Source organism: Episyrphus balteatus, chromosome 1 (assembly GCF_945859705.1).
Source record: "Episyrphus balteatus chromosome 1, idEpiBalt1.1, whole genome shotgun sequence".
NCBI lineage: Eukaryota > Metazoa > Arthropoda > Insecta > Diptera > Syrphidae > Episyrphus > Episyrphus balteatus.
Window position 1 is genome coordinate 122,291,575 of NC_079134.1, and position 16,476 is coordinate 122,308,050.

A 16,476-nucleotide genomic window follows, 5' to 3' on the forward strand; every position below is an offset into this window, starting at 1 on the left:
GATAATGCAGATTCCTGTTACCCTTCTATTCATTGCTGATCGTATATTCCAACTTAAATAAACTGGATTATAAAGTGGGAATGTGGTGTTTTGTAACCCGCGAAAAAACTGGTCATTGCAAACTCAAACCTACTCCAAAAAATTGTTTACATTTGACTTTTTTCACTGAAAGTTATATCATTTAAGGATACCGAGCAAAGCTCGGTCACCCAGGTACTTATAACTTTAAACGAGCTAAAATTGTTTATATATATATATATATATATATAAATATATATAAAATTGGGATCTCGGAAACGGCTCTAACGATTTCGATGAAATTTTCAGGGTGTGTTCATCTAAGCGAGTAAAAAATTTTGGAAGTATTTTTGGAAAAATCCGCCCACTGCCACGCCCACTTTTTTAACATATAAGTTTTTTCGGGAACGGCTCTAACGATTTCGATGAAATTTTCAGGGTTTGTTTATCTAAGCGAATAAAAAGTTTTGGAAGTATTTTTGGAAAAATCCGCCCACTGCCACGCCCACTTTTTTAACATATAAGTTTTTTCGGGAACGGCTCTAACGATTTCGATGACATTTTCAGGGTTTGTTTATCTAAGCGAATAATAAGTTTTGGAAGTATTTTTGGACAAAATCCGCCCACTGCCACGCCCACTTTTTTAACATATAAGTTTTTTCGGCAACGGCTCTAACGATTTCGATGAAATTTTCAGGGTTTGTTTATCTAAGCGAGTAAAAATGTTTGGAAGTTTTTTTTGGGAAAAATCTGCCCACTGCCACGCGCACTTTTTTAACATATAAGTTTTTTCGGCAACGGCTCTAACGATTTTGATGAAATTTTCAGGGTTTGTTCATCTAAGCGAGTAAAAAAATTTGGAAGTATTTTTGGAAAAATCCGCCCACTGCCACGCCCACTTTTTTAACATATAAGTTTTTTCGGGAACGGCTCTAACGATTTCGATGAAATTTTCAGGGTTTGTTTATCTAAGCGAATAAAAAGTTTTGGAAGTATTTTTGGAAAAATCCGCCCACTGCCACGCCCACTTTTTTAACATATAAGTTTTTTCGGGAACGGCTCTAACGATTTCGATGAAATTTTCAGGGTTTGTTTCTCTAAGCGAGTAAAATGTTTTGGAAGTTTTTTTTTTGAAAAATCCGCGCACTGCCACGCCCACTTTTTTAACATATAAGTTTTTTCGGTAACGGCTCTAACGAGATCGATAACATTTTCAGGGTTTGTTTATCTAAGCGAGTAAAAAGTTTTGGAATTTTTTTTTGGGAAAAATCCGCCCACTGCCACGCCCACTTTTTTAACATCGAATTTTTTTTGGTAACAACTTTAAAGATTTCGATGAAATTTTGATGGTTTGGTCCTCTAGGCAAATACAACATTTTGGAAGTATTTGGAACGATTTCAATAAAATTTTGAGGGATGGTTCCATGTTTTACGCATTATTCTTTTTCATTTTGTTACTTCATGACTTTTTGATCATGTATTCAAACTTTGAAGTAATTTGTTGATTTGGTATCACTATGAACAAGGTTCCAAATTCTGAGAGCCCTTAAGTTCCACAATCAGCATATTTCGTTTGATCCATTACTTTTGGGACACCCTGTATAAGAAAGAAAAAAAAGAAATAAAGCAAAGCATCCACTGCTACAGAACAAAACAGAGACAGGGATAAAAATAGTATTTCTTCATACTAAGCTTTGCCGACAAGGCTAAACTTGAAAAAAGATTAACTTTATATTCACCATCCAAAACTTTCTGACCTGTAAATGAAAATTTGAACAAAAAGGGATCTCATTGCTGTAACATTTTCGATAATGCAGATTCCTGTTACCCTTCTATTCATTGCTGATCGTATATTCCAACTTAAATAAACTGGATTATAAAGTGGGAATGTGGTGTTTTGTAACCCGCGAAAAAACTGGTCATTGCAAACTCAAACCTACTCCAAAAAATTGTTTACATTTGACTTTTTTCACTGAAAGTTATATCATTTAAGGATACCGAGCAAAGCTCGGTCACCCAGGTACTATAGAAAAACAGAGAAAGCACTACCTTTTAACGACAGATGTCATTCACTAAAAGTTTCCTCTTTTCGCCGTCTAAGGTTATACCGCTAGTAGAGCTAGAAAGATGTGGAATCATTTTTTTTCAATTTTTGTATGGAAAAGTCAAACGACTAGCAGTCCATATATAGTAGGTCAATGGTAAGCAAGAACACCAGATTTCTCTGCTCGCTGCCGTAAGCTCAATCGATTAATTAAAGCTCTCTTCAATTTGTTACTTATTGAAGTGAAGTTTTTGACTCTATAGCTGCTAAAAGAAATTTTAGAGCACCATCAGCCTGCTGTACACAAGTTAGAATCAGAACGGCAAAGAGATTTAAATGTTTTTTTTTGGAGCCAGTACTTGAATAGTCTCATTTATTAAATCAAAATCTGCATCTTCAAACCTTATAGGGTGATTCAGATCGATAAGCGATTTTTGAAAGCGATTTTAAAATGCAAAGCGGTTTATCATCGCAAGAAGGCTATTACACCTTGTTTTGCAATAAAGTAATAAAGAAAGTTATTTCCCATGTTCCATTTTTACATATTTTTGCAGAATTGTGTCATTTTTTGTATGCAAATATTTAGCCACCATTCCCGAAAATCCCGGGATTATAGCTGTCCAATCCCAGGATTTTCGGGATCAAAAAATGAGCCGGGATCCCGAATCCCGGGATTGCAATCTCTATTCAGGAGTAATGTGCCAAGAAGCTAGAGCGTATAGGTTGGGTCGAGACAAGAAAAAAATCGTATGGGAGGGGGGGCCTATATCCCCTCGTTCAGCAGGGAGGGGCAGTTAAAAAAAAAAGTCATGTGTTCAACTCACACGTGGTAGAAGTGAAACCTTAAAAAAAAAATTTCTTGCAAAAAAAAAGAAAAAATCTACCTATTTTTTATTCTATCTCCTTTAAATACATGTTTTTTATATGACAAACTACATTAATTTTATATCATCTGAAAGCTTATTGTTTCAGCTCAAAATATTTATATCGTCCATGTCTATACAAAATCTACAAAAAGAGCTTATTTTTTTCAATCACTTTTCATCAAAAAAGCAAAAACATCAATCTTTTTTCTCTTTTAACACTATTAAATATATTTTTTTAAATGACAACCTATAGTAAATTTTATATCATCTGAAAGGTTATTTCACCTTTTATATGGCGTATAAATCATATTTCTACACCATGCCTAGAAAAAAATAAGAATTTTTTAAAGCCAACTATGTCGAAAATTCAAGCTGGAGATTACGGTACTTCCTACCCTGGTCATCGTCAACAGATCTCCACAGGTGTTTTGAGGTATTTTTCAAGTTTTTCAATTTAAGATTGTGTAACTTGAAGAGCTCGTACAGTTAATTGTTATACACTTAAGAGCAAAAAAAACGGAATCAAAAAAGATAATTTTTATTTAAAACAAAAATTGCAATGGATAAAATAATGTTTCTTCAAGTTTTATGGTCTCATTTAAAAGCTTGAATTTTTTACTTTTAATTGTTGGTAAAAACTTCAAAATGCATACGATAGTATCATAGCTATCTGTCAATAAATTGCACTTCATTTTTTTCTAAATGTTAAATTTTCTTGATATTCTCTGCTTCAATTTCAGTTTTTTTTTCCTACCGTTACTATTGAAGTTATCTGTCAATAAATTGCACTTTATTTTTTTAAAATGTTAAATTTTCCAGATACTCTCTGTTTCAGTTTCAGTCTTTTTTGCTTACATGCTTCATTTATGTTGATTGGATCCTTATAAAGTGAACGGGTTTTAAAGTTCCTAGTATTGATTTAAAGCCTTTGTTTCAAGCTTTTTAATGGTGCAATTAACATTCATGTATGTCAATTACATCCTGGCCAATTAACGTTTTAAAAAAACGCAAAAGTTTGATTCCATATTTTTGCTCCTAAGTGTATATCAAATGAAAGGTTATGCTATCAGCATGCTTATTAAAGTCTCTCAGAATTTTGAATATGAAATTAATTGAAATTTTGTACATTTATAGTTTATTTAATTACCTATCTACAGTACAAATTTCATATATCTATCTATAAAAACAAAAAATTATAACAAGTTGAATGTTCGTGTCGCGTTTTCGTTTCATCTTGTTTCAAATCACTACGATACTAAAGAAGTTTTCACTTCAAAAATTGACTTAATTTGGAAAAAAAAAATTATTAAAAATCAACGGTTATACCTACAATAACGTGTTATACCTTTTTGTAAAGCTAAAATAGTTTGAAATTTTTTTTTCCAAATTTTTTTTCAAAATTTTGATTTTGAAAATTAATTTTTCAAAAACTATGGTATAAAATGGCTTAACTTAATTTTTTTTGTAAAAGACTAGGTTTACTCGTATGTAGGTATGTACCTACATACATTTTTTTTTATAAAAAAATTACTATAAATTTGGACTGCTCTTTGTAGGAACTTATCAAACGTAAAAATAAAATTTTGAAAAAACAATGTCCCATTTTCAAAAATTTAATTTAAAAAAAAAAATTATTTTTTCAAACCTTTTTTTTATCATTTATATTAATATTATTATTAAAAAAAAAAAAAACAAATTTTGGTCACTACTGCTTAACCCGTAAGACAGAGAGTTCAGAAAGTTTTGGTCCTTTATTTCTTTCTAAAAAGTTTTTGATTTTCGGGCATCTTTCTCCTGTTACTAAAGAAAAAAGGAAGTTGCTTTTTTCAAACATTACAATACTCTTACATTAACTTTGCCGATATTTCCTCTTTTAATTTTACTATTCCCCTCCTCCTCCCAAATATGAGAAATCAGACACCTGTCGCCATGGACTCTTTTTTTTTTTTGTTATTTCAATCTAACTAAAATAATTGCTAATTAAGACTTGAATCAACTCAAAAAGGATTCCCAATAGCAATTCATTATTATTCAACATGGGAGTGTTTTGTTGATATACAACTTTTTTTATGTCTTGGCTAAGCTCAAATCCCTTTCGTTTGGTTTAATAAAAATAATTTTTCGAAAACATCAGTAATTTCAATGATAACGTAAAGGTATCTGGAATGAACCAACAATATGAAATATCTCAAAGGACTAATTTAATTTATAAACATCATCAACCAACACACCGCCTTATCTACAAGTGCTCAGCGTCAGTTGCTTTATTCCGGTAATTGATTAACTTGCGATACATTCTAAAAGCTACTACAACAACCTAACACTAATTAAATGAATCCTCTCAGGGACATTCCCTACATTACACTTTTCACAGAATACAAAAGTTCAAAGTAGAAGAAAAGTCCTGACAAAGTTCATTGTTCAACAAGTATTCGAAGTGAAAACAAGTGTTCTCTAAAATTTTATTATAAAATGGAAATGAAAGTTAGTGATCCGAGTATTGCAAGGAGTACGGAATCAGTTTATTCTGACTTTGGTTCCAGCATTCCGACTGATGTTTTGAGTGATGTCCCTAGTGATGTGATTATTGAGTCACGCATTAAGTATGGCACAAAGTTGCAAATGTTTCAAGGATTCATGATGGAATACTCGAAGAAATCCTCACTTCATGGAGTCCGGTATATTTTTCAAAGGAAAAGGCCATTAATCGAAAGGTTAAGTCATCGATGAAAGTGATTTTGTGAATTATGAAAAAAAATATTAAAAGACTAAAATTGTGTCTAGGCTTTTCTGGGCTGTTATGTTTATATCATCTGTAATTTTCAGCTGCGTGGTTATCAGGCAGATACACATTAAATTTTTGGAATCTCCGGTAATAGTCAGTTTTGATGAAACTTTGATTCCTATCAACAGAGTTCCCTTTCCGACCATTACAATTTGTCCAGAATCAAAAATGGAAACGGAAGTATTCAATTTTTCCAATGTTATTGAAAGGTTCAATTTTGGAAATGATAGCGCGCAAAACATAACATTTGAAGAGTAAGTATTTCTGAAATTACAATGCCTTTTGCTAATTAAAAGAGTATTTGTGTGAAAAATCAGAATGGAAAAACTTTCGGCGACGCTTCACATTTGTGATTTAGAGGTTGCTGAAACAATAGCTGCATTTTTGCCAAAAGATTATGAACCTAATATTGGCGATGTCTTGAGAGAAATAGCAGTTTCAAAGAACATTACTGCACCTTTCTGCAAATGGAGCAATCGATTTTATTTCTGTGAGCATATTTTCTCATTGGTAGCTACGGACGATGGAATATGTTATCAATTCAATGGAATGCAACCAGCTGATATCTATCGAAATGAAAGGTAGGAATAAAATTTGTATGACAAATAATGTTTAAATTTATATTTGATATTTAATGTGCGGTTTTTGAAGGCCTTGCAAAGCCAGGTTTTTAGGATAACAGAGCGTACAAATCTATAGAAACGTTCAAAAATGCTGTGCAATAACACCTAAACCCTAAATCAAAAGGAATAATTATCCTCTGCGGGGTTTCCTCCATTTTTAACGATTTACTGCCGGTCGGGAAGTCTCGGCTGGTTTATGACTCTTCTTGTTTTAATGAAAATCCGCAAGGAAAATTAATTTGTTACCAAAGTCTGAGAGCCAACAAACAATATCCCTTCTATAAAGCTTTACAGGAGCTACATTACCACCTGTAAAGCTTTATAGAAGCAAATTTGTTAGTCGGGCCTTTAGTTGGTTTTTCAGCATACTTCTTTTGAACCATTACTTTTGGGACACACTATATGAGGCTATGAGAACAATAGTGGCGTAAGCCATAAAATTCAGTTTTGAGCTACGAGAGATTTAAGTTACACGGTTTTTTAAAACAACACTTTTCTAGTTTTGAGTGTATCTAGCTGCATAAATTTACTTTTTGTATTAAAAAAGTAATGTTAAGAGACCCATGTTTATCAAAAACTTGAAAAAAAGTGGGTTACGCCACTATTGTTCTCATAGCCTCATATATGTAGTTACTTTAGGCAAAGTTTAGGATTATTAAAAAAAATCGAACTCTAGATAACAATCGTTGATGGAGAATTTAAAAAAAACCCGTTAATTTTTAGTAATTTTGTATACATTTTTTTTAGATTCTTTCCAAATTAAGTCTTTTTTTTAGAAAATTGCTCCTCCTGTCTCGATCCAATGTTGAAGGTATAGCTTTTTGGCACAATCATCCTGTGTATACAAAATCATTTAAAAAAAAAAAAAACGGCTATAAAGATTTTCCAATTTGTTTCCTAAAAATTCCTTTTCCAAATGGAATACTTATTTCCGTGGTCAGAATCATTTAAAACGGAGTTTAAGTATAGTTTTAAAAACAAATTATATATAATATATAAAAAAGTAGGTATTACTTTTGAAATTTCTTAAAAAAATGAAATTATAATTTTACCTTAGGTTTGTTTTATAAAAACGTTTTAAATTAAAGTAACTTTTGCCACAAAAGCAAGTGCGTGCCACCCAGTTGTGCATTTTACTTTTTTATTGAGGATGAGTAAATAGAACGTTTGTTTTTATTGAACATTTATTGAAAATGTTTGGAAGTTTGTAACATTTTCGTGACGCACGATACTCATTTGTACCATGTAATTTATACTTTTTAAAATGTCGTATGTCCTGTAAAAAAATACAAATGATTAAGCTTAAGGTCTTTTTTTCATTCTTGATGCCAATAATCACCATCGAAATATTTAAAAAAAAATTTTTAATCAACCATTTTAACAAACGAAATAGAGTTTTTAACTTCAAATGATTATAAAAATTTGGGTCACTGTGACGTATACGTAACTTTTTTTTTATAAAAAAACAAACTTATGTCGTTTTCGATTGGCTCTCCGGAAGCGTCCGGAATCATTCAGAAGCCTTCTGAAAGCACGAATATGACAGGCAGAATGCTTCTCAGAAGAGAACTTCTCTTCTCGATTTGAAATCGGAATTCACTCAAGAAGCACTAATACATGAATATTTAAAAGTCAAATTAATCACTCAACTAATGTTTTTTTTTATTTTTTGAAATAAATTATTGTTTTCCGAATTAAATTTTTTAATTAATTTTCAAACTTACTTAAAATATTTTGAAAACCAACTTCCCCATTAATTTCTTGAAAATTACCAATTTTTTAACAATTTAAAATATTTCGTTTGAAAGAAAAATAAATTAATATAAATATTTGACATTTGAAATTTCATAGAAAAACACACAAACACAAAAAAAAAACAGAATTGAGTGGAAGCGATTTGACGTGTTCCATTCGATTTCAGAATGAGTGAATCCAATCGAAAACGACATTAAATATTTTTCAAAGAATTCGTTTTTTTTTATGATCATTTCATTTATGACTTACATAATTAAATTATATAACGAAAGAATATTTTCAACTTCAAATGATTATAAAAAGTTGGGTCACTGTGACGTATACGTAACTTTTTTTTTAATAAAAAAACACTTAAATATTTTTAAAGAATACGTTTTTTTATGAACATTTAATTATTCCTACAAAACATAAACATTACATTACATTTTATTCGTTTACCACTTACACGTGGAGGCTTTTATCACTGAGCCATCAGTAATTGATTTATTTATTGTTGACATAAAATGCACAAATACTAAAATAGGTAAAATCTGTTCTTGCTAAGTGATTTTATAAGATTTATGAATGTATTGCACTACAATAGGGTAAAATGTATTGGTGAAACGTTACAATATTTGCCAATGAACTCATGAAAGAAGTTTCAATTCAATCCGTTTATACATTATGTTTTATAGCTACGCAACTCAAATACCAGATGATATTGAAGTTGATTTCAACAAAAATGTTGATCGCAAACCGAATGATCCTCCTATTCAATACCAAGGATCTTGGTCAATAGAAGAAGGTTATATTAACCAGACCGAAGAGTCTTACCCACTTAGGACTATAATTTCATCAGCAAGAACTGCATTTGTTGCATTGCTTCAAGGCCTTGGCCATAATTTGGATTATAAGTGTAGAAGTTTGAGACAAGGTTATAAGGTAAGGTACCAAGAAAATTAATACTAAATGCTATCATGTAGTTCATGACACTGGGATTCCTTCTAGGTTTACTTAAATTCACCCCAAAACGTTGTATTTTCTACTAGCAATTACTTTCTAGTTCGACATAAACAGGAACTGATTGTACAAATTTATCCTGTTTATACAACGACTTCAAAAGGTGTGCGGAAACTCAATCCAGAAATGTAAGATAGATCGCTAAAAAAATGATTAATTTTTGATACCATTTATTTTATATTGAAGGCGGCAGTGCTTTTTCAACAGTGAACGTTACTTGAGATTTTTTAAACACTATTCGGAGAGTAATTGCCAGTTTGAATGCTTAACTAATTTTACCATTGCGAAATGTGGATGTGTCAAGTTTTCTATGCCACGTAAATAAATAAATAATATATCTATTTCCCTATATTTTTCAAAACTAAAAATAAAATTTATCTACATTCCTTTTTTTTTTAGAACCTGAGGGAATAAGAGTGTGCAGTCACTCAGACATTGCATGTTATCACGAAGCTGAAGATGACCTTCTCAAGGTGCAGCAAATGGAAATCCAACAATCACTCAAGGATTCTGCAATGTTAAAGAGTGGGTGCAACTGTCTACCGGGGTGTACATCACTGAGCTATAATTTTGATATATCCCAGGCACGCATGGCAGGATTGGGCACAATTCAGGCAACGAACGACTCATATGATGAGCATCCTGAGTATGTACCTTTTCTCAAACATTTTGTATACAGGGTGTTCTAAAGTCACCGCCTAAGACGTTTTGTTCTCCGCCTAAGTTTGTATATTTGTTGGTGTAGTTTTCTTTAAACAGTTCTATTTTTGCTAAACCTATGGTTTGCATCTGTGGCGGTGACTGAAGGACCCTGTATACATATATAATGTTTTTTTTTTTTAATAAATCTGTGTGTGGATTAAAACAAAAAGCTTCAGCTTAAACAGATGGGTCGAAGAGTTTTTGGGTTGGGATTGGCTTTTTTTATTGCCGCCCGTAATTTGGTACCTGCCATAATAGTAGATTAACTAAAACTCAAAAAATGACATTATTAGGGGACCCGGCCGAACAGCTCTGATTTAGATGATCTTTTTTTTTTCAAACGTCGGTAATTAAAAATACTTTAAAGTCTATAGATTAAAATTTGCCGCTGTTGCCGTTTTGATTTTTTAAATTGAATTGAAGTCTTTTGTGAACAAAAAAAAGAATTTTTTCCAAAAATTTTGCTTAAATTTCATTAATTTATTTATGCCAAAAGATTGTCTAGGCCAGGGATGGCGAATGGGATAAAATATTTCCGGCACGCCACCAATTGAGTAATCCAATTGCAATTTGAGCGACATTCAACGATTTTTCTTGAGATTTTGTTAAACTGTCTTCTTCTCAGAAGAAGATACTCACGTCTCTGAACAACGGATTTAATTTGCATGAAAAACCAGACGAAGTAAAATTAACTGAACAGTTTTTTATCGGTAATTAGGTTTTCACAAATTAAAGAATTATCGGAATTGCTAGATCTACTATGGACCCTGATACGACATCCTTTGATAAACTTGTCTAAATTTTACTGGTTGGAAATTGAAGAAATAGAAATGCAGCTGAACGAATTTCACACCTGTTTGATATGGAGCCAAAAAATTCGTCGAAACAAGGAAAGAGTTTAAATCTATCGAATTATAGAGAAGGGGGGCAATACGACGAACAAATTAATGGAAACATGGAATTGAAAAAGTTGGAGATCTTGACAATATTTTCACCTACTTACGCCTGTGAGTCATAAATTGTCCAAATGAATAACATTAAAGATTCGCTTAGAAGCAGATTGTCAGATGATTCCAAATTTTTCTTTCAGTTCAGCCTGCATTTTGATTTCATTTTTTGGTTTAAAAAACATTTTTTTGTAATTTTTTTTTTTAAACAAATAGCGCTAGAAAGAAAAATTTTGTAAATGTCCCACTTATTGCAAAAAGTGGCCATTGTAGTTATACCTAGTTATACCTAACCTAGGTCGCAGCTGAAGCGAAACGAAAAAAAGCAGCGAAGATGTTAATGAAAAAATACAATCGGTATTATAACAAAGTAAAAATAATATAAATACAAAAACTTAAGAAAAAACATCAGAAAATAAGTTTTAAAGCAAAAACAAAACAAATTTCATTTCGTTCAAGATTTCGTTAACAAAATTTTGTATGAAAATTTGGTTTCGCTTCAGCTGCGTAATAGGCTTTAATCTGGAATGTTGTTATGTTTTTTAAAACTAACTACAATAAAAAACTGTTACTTTCAAATTTTATTTAATGCGTAGTTTAAAATTACTTAATTAATTAATTAATTGCTTCTACTGGTCACAAAAAAACTAGTTTGAGGACCATTTTTTCAAAACTGTATGGCACGCAGAAGGCACCTCAAGTTGAAAGTAAAATAGCAAAAGTTTAATGTTCTTATTTGCAAAAGTCTTTGATTAAATCAATTATTTCAATGCAAAAGTTCAGTTTTTATCGAAAAATCCAATGAAGAAATGGGAGGAATTTTTAAATTTTTTTTTTTCAAAAATATCATATCACATTTTCTTCTTTGGACTTTAACTAATCATATCTATGGCCAAAATATTTTAAAAAATAAATTCATATTTTATTACGAAAAAGTTTGAAAAAAAGTCATTTAAATTTTTTTAATAAAATTTTTTTTTTTTAATTCTGAGTTTAAGGACCATTTTTTCAAAAACTATTCATTAAATTTTGTGGATGTAAATTTTATAGATAGAAATGAGCTTTTGGCTTTTTTAAAATGTGTTTTTTAATATTGTAGGTGTTGCCGTTGTGTTCAAAATATGTTTTTTGTGTTTGAAGTCAGTTTGTAAGAAAATTGCATTTATCGCTTAAACGATGGAAGATTGTCTTTTACTTCCATAAATATTTTTTCCTTAAATTACCTAGAGAATCTTTTGGTATAATTTTTTTTATGAAATTTAAGCAAACAAAATGGTTATGTTCAAAAAAATTTTATTTTAATTTAAAAAAACAATACGGCAACATCGGTAATTTTTAACCTATAGACTTTAAAGTATTTTTAATTACCGACGTTTGAAAAAAAAGATCATCAAAATCAGAGCTGTCCGTGTTTCCTAATAATTTGCTTTAGTAACTCCACTATACATCTATTTTGTAAAAACTATTTTTTTTCAAAGACGGGTTCAACTATTTAAATACAAATTCTTTGAATCAAGACTATCTCTCTTAATTTTTTTTTGTCTCTAAAAACAACTGATTAAATTAAAAGTAAATTTTTAAGACAAAAGCAAAGGCAATCGAAAAATACTTTTTTCAGGAGTGGGCACAAAGCCAAAACCACGAATCTGCAAAATTGTGTTTTGAGAAAAACGGCTTCAAAGTTTTGGAAACAGATATCTTCAGATCCAGGGGGTCAATTTCCGATCTCTGGAACTGTGAAGTGATAAGTTTTATCACGTTTTCATAATAAATTCGATTCTGGGGAGCTATTCAAAAATTTAAGACAAAAATTTTTCATATGAAAACTGAAATGATAAATTTTGTATCACTTCACAGTTTCACAGATCGGGAATTGACCCCCAGGCCTCGAAACAAATTTTAGTTCTAAGATATGAGTTTTTAGTGAGCATGCCTATCTATTAAGGTAAAAAATAAAATATATAATTTTTTTTTAATTTTCGAAAAATATACATTTCCTCCAAATACATCGAGCGAAACATCAAAAGATAGGTTTTTTAAGCTTAATTAACATAAAATATCCAAAAGTTCTTTTGAGGTCTAGTTACAGAGTTATTTGAAATCCAAATATTTTTTTTTAATTCGGAATGGGATATCTTCGAAACAAGTTTTTGTTTGAATATATAAGTTTGTAGTGCAACCAAGTGGAAGGGGACCTCAATCAACTTGGCGCGCGAAACTGGAAGCAGCTAGATAAAGATAGAGCTGGCTGGCGAAGCTTATTGGTTGAGGCCTAAATCCACAGCCGATTGTAGCCGCCTTACGGCGCACTGTTGTCCAAAATGACTTATCTCGTTGCAAAAATCATAACTTTTGAACGGATTGAGGTAGCGGTACAGTTTTTTTTTTAATTTGAAGGAAATTTCCAGGGCTGTTACACAAATGAATTTCAAGAAAATTGTTTTACAGGGTGTTTAGGAATCATCGGCCGAAAACCGATTTTCTTAAAAAAAAAAATATTTATATTAAAATTGGTATGCCATTTTGTAGAAATCACTAATTCACATCTAAAAAAAGTTCAGATTACACTTTTCCATGATATTACGATTATAGAGAATGCCAAAAAAGTTGGTCCCGGAAGTCCGTCTGTTTGTCTGTCTGTATAAGGATCTACAGCCTAAACGGATGGACCGATTGACTTCAAATTTGGTATGTAGCATTTTTTGGAGACCCTCCAGAGGGGTTTTTGGAATTAATTTTTTTGGGCCAAAAATAACGGTACTTGTCATACACCAATTTCAGTAAAGCTGTAATTGCTCAAAAACGGCTCCAACGATTTTGTTTAAAAAATTCAAATGTAAGTTTGAAAACAAGGTCTATCTTCTAATGAAAAAAATTTTTTTGGAAAATCATTATTAACGGTACCTGCCATAGAACGGTTTTTTTTAAATCCGATATTCTCCGAAACGGCTTATTCGATATCAACGAAACTTTTTTTGAAGAAGCACTTATATAACTCAAATATAGGCCAAAAATAAAATTTCAAAAAAAATAATTTTTGGATTTTTAAAAAAATTTTGAAATTTTTTTTTGAAAAATAAAATTTTCGGAAACGGGACATTGTATTTTTTTGAAATTTTGTTTTTAAATGTGGATTAGTGATTTCTACAAAATGGCATACCAATTTTAATTTAAACATTTTTTTTAAAGAAAATCTGTTCCTTCTGCCTTCATTTTTTTTTCAAAGTACAAAATCTCGGCAGTGCGCAAGCATGCGCAGCTAAATATTTTTATTTTGGATCAACAATTGATTGGTACACATACCCTATTCGGCTTAATGCATGGAACCGAATGGATTTTTTACGGTACCTGCCATAAAACCGTTTTTTTTTTCAAATCCGATATTCTCCGAAACGGCTTATTCGATTTCAACGAAATTTTTTGTGAAGAAGCACTTATATAACTCAAATATAAGCCAAAAATAAAATTTAAAAAAAAATAAATTTTGGATTTTTAAAAAAATTTTGAAATTTTTTTTTGAAAAATAAAATTTTCGAAAACGGGACATTGTATTTTTTTGAAATTTTGTTTTTAAATGTGGATTAGTGATTTCTACAAAATGGCATACCAATTTTAATTTAAACTTTTTTTTTAAAGAAAATCTGTTTTTGGCCGATGATTCCGAAACACCCTGTGAAATAATTTTATTGAAATTCATTGGTATAACAGCCTTAGAAATGTCCTTCAAATAAAAAAAAAAATTGTACCGCTAACTCAATCCGTTCAAAAGTTATGATTTTTGCAACGAGATAAGTCATTTTGGACAACAGTGCGGCGCTCGTCACCCCCTTAGTTTATATCTAAACTTATCGGTTGAAAACTAACGAAGCTGGAACTTTTGCTTTGACTGAAGGTCTAATATAACGTTTTTTCTCCTAGATCCAGACATTGGGGGTTTAAAGAAATTTGTACATGCCATTTCGTTTTCGGTGAATCGATACTTCATTTATTCAGAAATAAAAACGATAAACTTTTTATTCTTCTTATTTTTTCTTTTTTAGCTTCATGTGGTCAAGACTTACAGTTTATTTTAAGGAGAAACAATTCACAGCTATGAAACGAAGTGAACTATATGCCGTGACAACGCTTATTGCCAACTACGGAGGAGTTTTGAGCCTTTCTATTGGATTCTCTCTTTTAAGTATAGTTGAATTACTATATTTTATTACAATACGTCTGAAGAACAGCTTGAACAAAAGATCGTCTAAAGCTAATTAATAAATCATAAAATGAAATTAAAGTGCTTTTAGCTCATAACTTTTTATTAAAACATAATAAATTAAATAAACCTAATATTTTATTTTAATTTTTAAAATTGAATGAGAAAGTTATTTCGAATATTCTAAACTACATAAATCTATTTACTACCCCAACATAGTTCAAAATGAAGAGAACACAAAAATGTGGGTTTTCCTTAAGCGAACTTGCATAGAAAAAGGCAAAACACTATTAGGGGCTTCAAAAGGGGGCAAGTAACAAAAATATTCAGGACCAACTTCTTGTGAAACACGACAAGATTCTTCACAGCTGGTGACAATACAGTGACGTATACATATATACTTTCCAAGAGTTTCACCTAACGTAACAGTTGAAGAAGTAAGCGAAGCGGTTAAACACACCAAAAAAAGACAAAATCTAAATTTTTGGAAAAATTAAAAAAGATGGCTGATATTCGTGTATCCAAACCAAACGTAACACCTTTATATTAATGTCAGCGATGGTACCTAAATTATTATTTAAACGACTCCATTCTTTAACTTTCAAAACTTGAACATCTCATAAAATTCAAAGACCTTCACGAAAATTCCAATAGTAATAGTATTCTATCACTCACTCCCTAAGCTTGCCGACGGTTCTTAAACTATCAGAATATACTTACTTACACAATTCCGCACTCAAAACAAAATTCCAACTACTTCATATAAAAAACAACAAAATGTGGAATGTCTTTTTTCATATAATTATTTACAAGGATGGATTTTTACATATATTCAATTATCCTTTTCATATTTGTTTTGTTTGTTTGTATTCTCATGTAGAATTTTGTAATAATTATTATTGTTTCGATTTTTGTTTCTCACTTTTACAAAATATGTATGTAAGCATGCAAATATATCTTATTGTTCTTTTCTTTTCTTGTATGTTTTGTATGCTTGATTAATTAAATAATAAAATATCTTCTCTGAATTTATTATTGCAGTTATAAATCTAAAACATTGAAACTAAAATTTAAAATTTAAACAAAAATAGAAAAAGAAAAACAATGGCTAGTACAATTTAGTTTAAATTTGTTTTTAACAAACTTAATTTGTGCTTTGGGCGAAACAATAAAACAAAATGGGGTAAATTAAACAAGTGAAACAAGAAAAAATAAAATAAATTAAATTAAAAAAGATGACTAACAGAGAAAATACTTTTTAACATCAAGATAAATCTACATAACTTTTTGAGTCGTAATTTTTTTTGTTTTAGGTTTTTTTTCAAAAGTTAACTTCCGGTTCTTTTCATATACATGTATATAAATATATATAATAAATTTCATTTAACAGCGAACAACATCAATAGAAACGCTATAAACACTTGATTTTTATTTTTATAATTTTGCTCACTGAATGGTTTAGTTTGGTTTATTTTTTTAAGAGAAACTTTGTTTCGCGTAAATAAGCTAGAGTTTACTAACCAATATTTATATACACTG

General features: G+C 30.4%; 1 protein-coding gene across 1 annotated transcript; it reads left to right on the forward strand.

Moving 5' to 3' along the window:
* The first annotated feature begins 5,013 nt into the window (after window positions 1-5,013).
* Window positions 5,014-15,084, forward strand: LOC129910573 (pickpocket protein 28). Its single transcript, XM_055988001.1, has 8 exons — window positions 5,014-5,642; window positions 5,713-5,967; window positions 6,031-6,294; window positions 8,766-9,012; window positions 9,079-9,218; window positions 9,277-9,407; window positions 9,490-9,736; window positions 14,780-15,084. Exons 1-8 carry the CDS (start codon window positions 5,401-5,403, stop codon window positions 14,994-14,996), a joined length of 1,743 nt encoding a protein of 580 aa, XP_055843976.1. The 5' UTR covers window positions 5,014-5,400; the 3' UTR covers window positions 14,997-15,084.
* The last annotated feature ends 1,392 nt before the right edge of the window (window positions 15,085-16,476 follow it).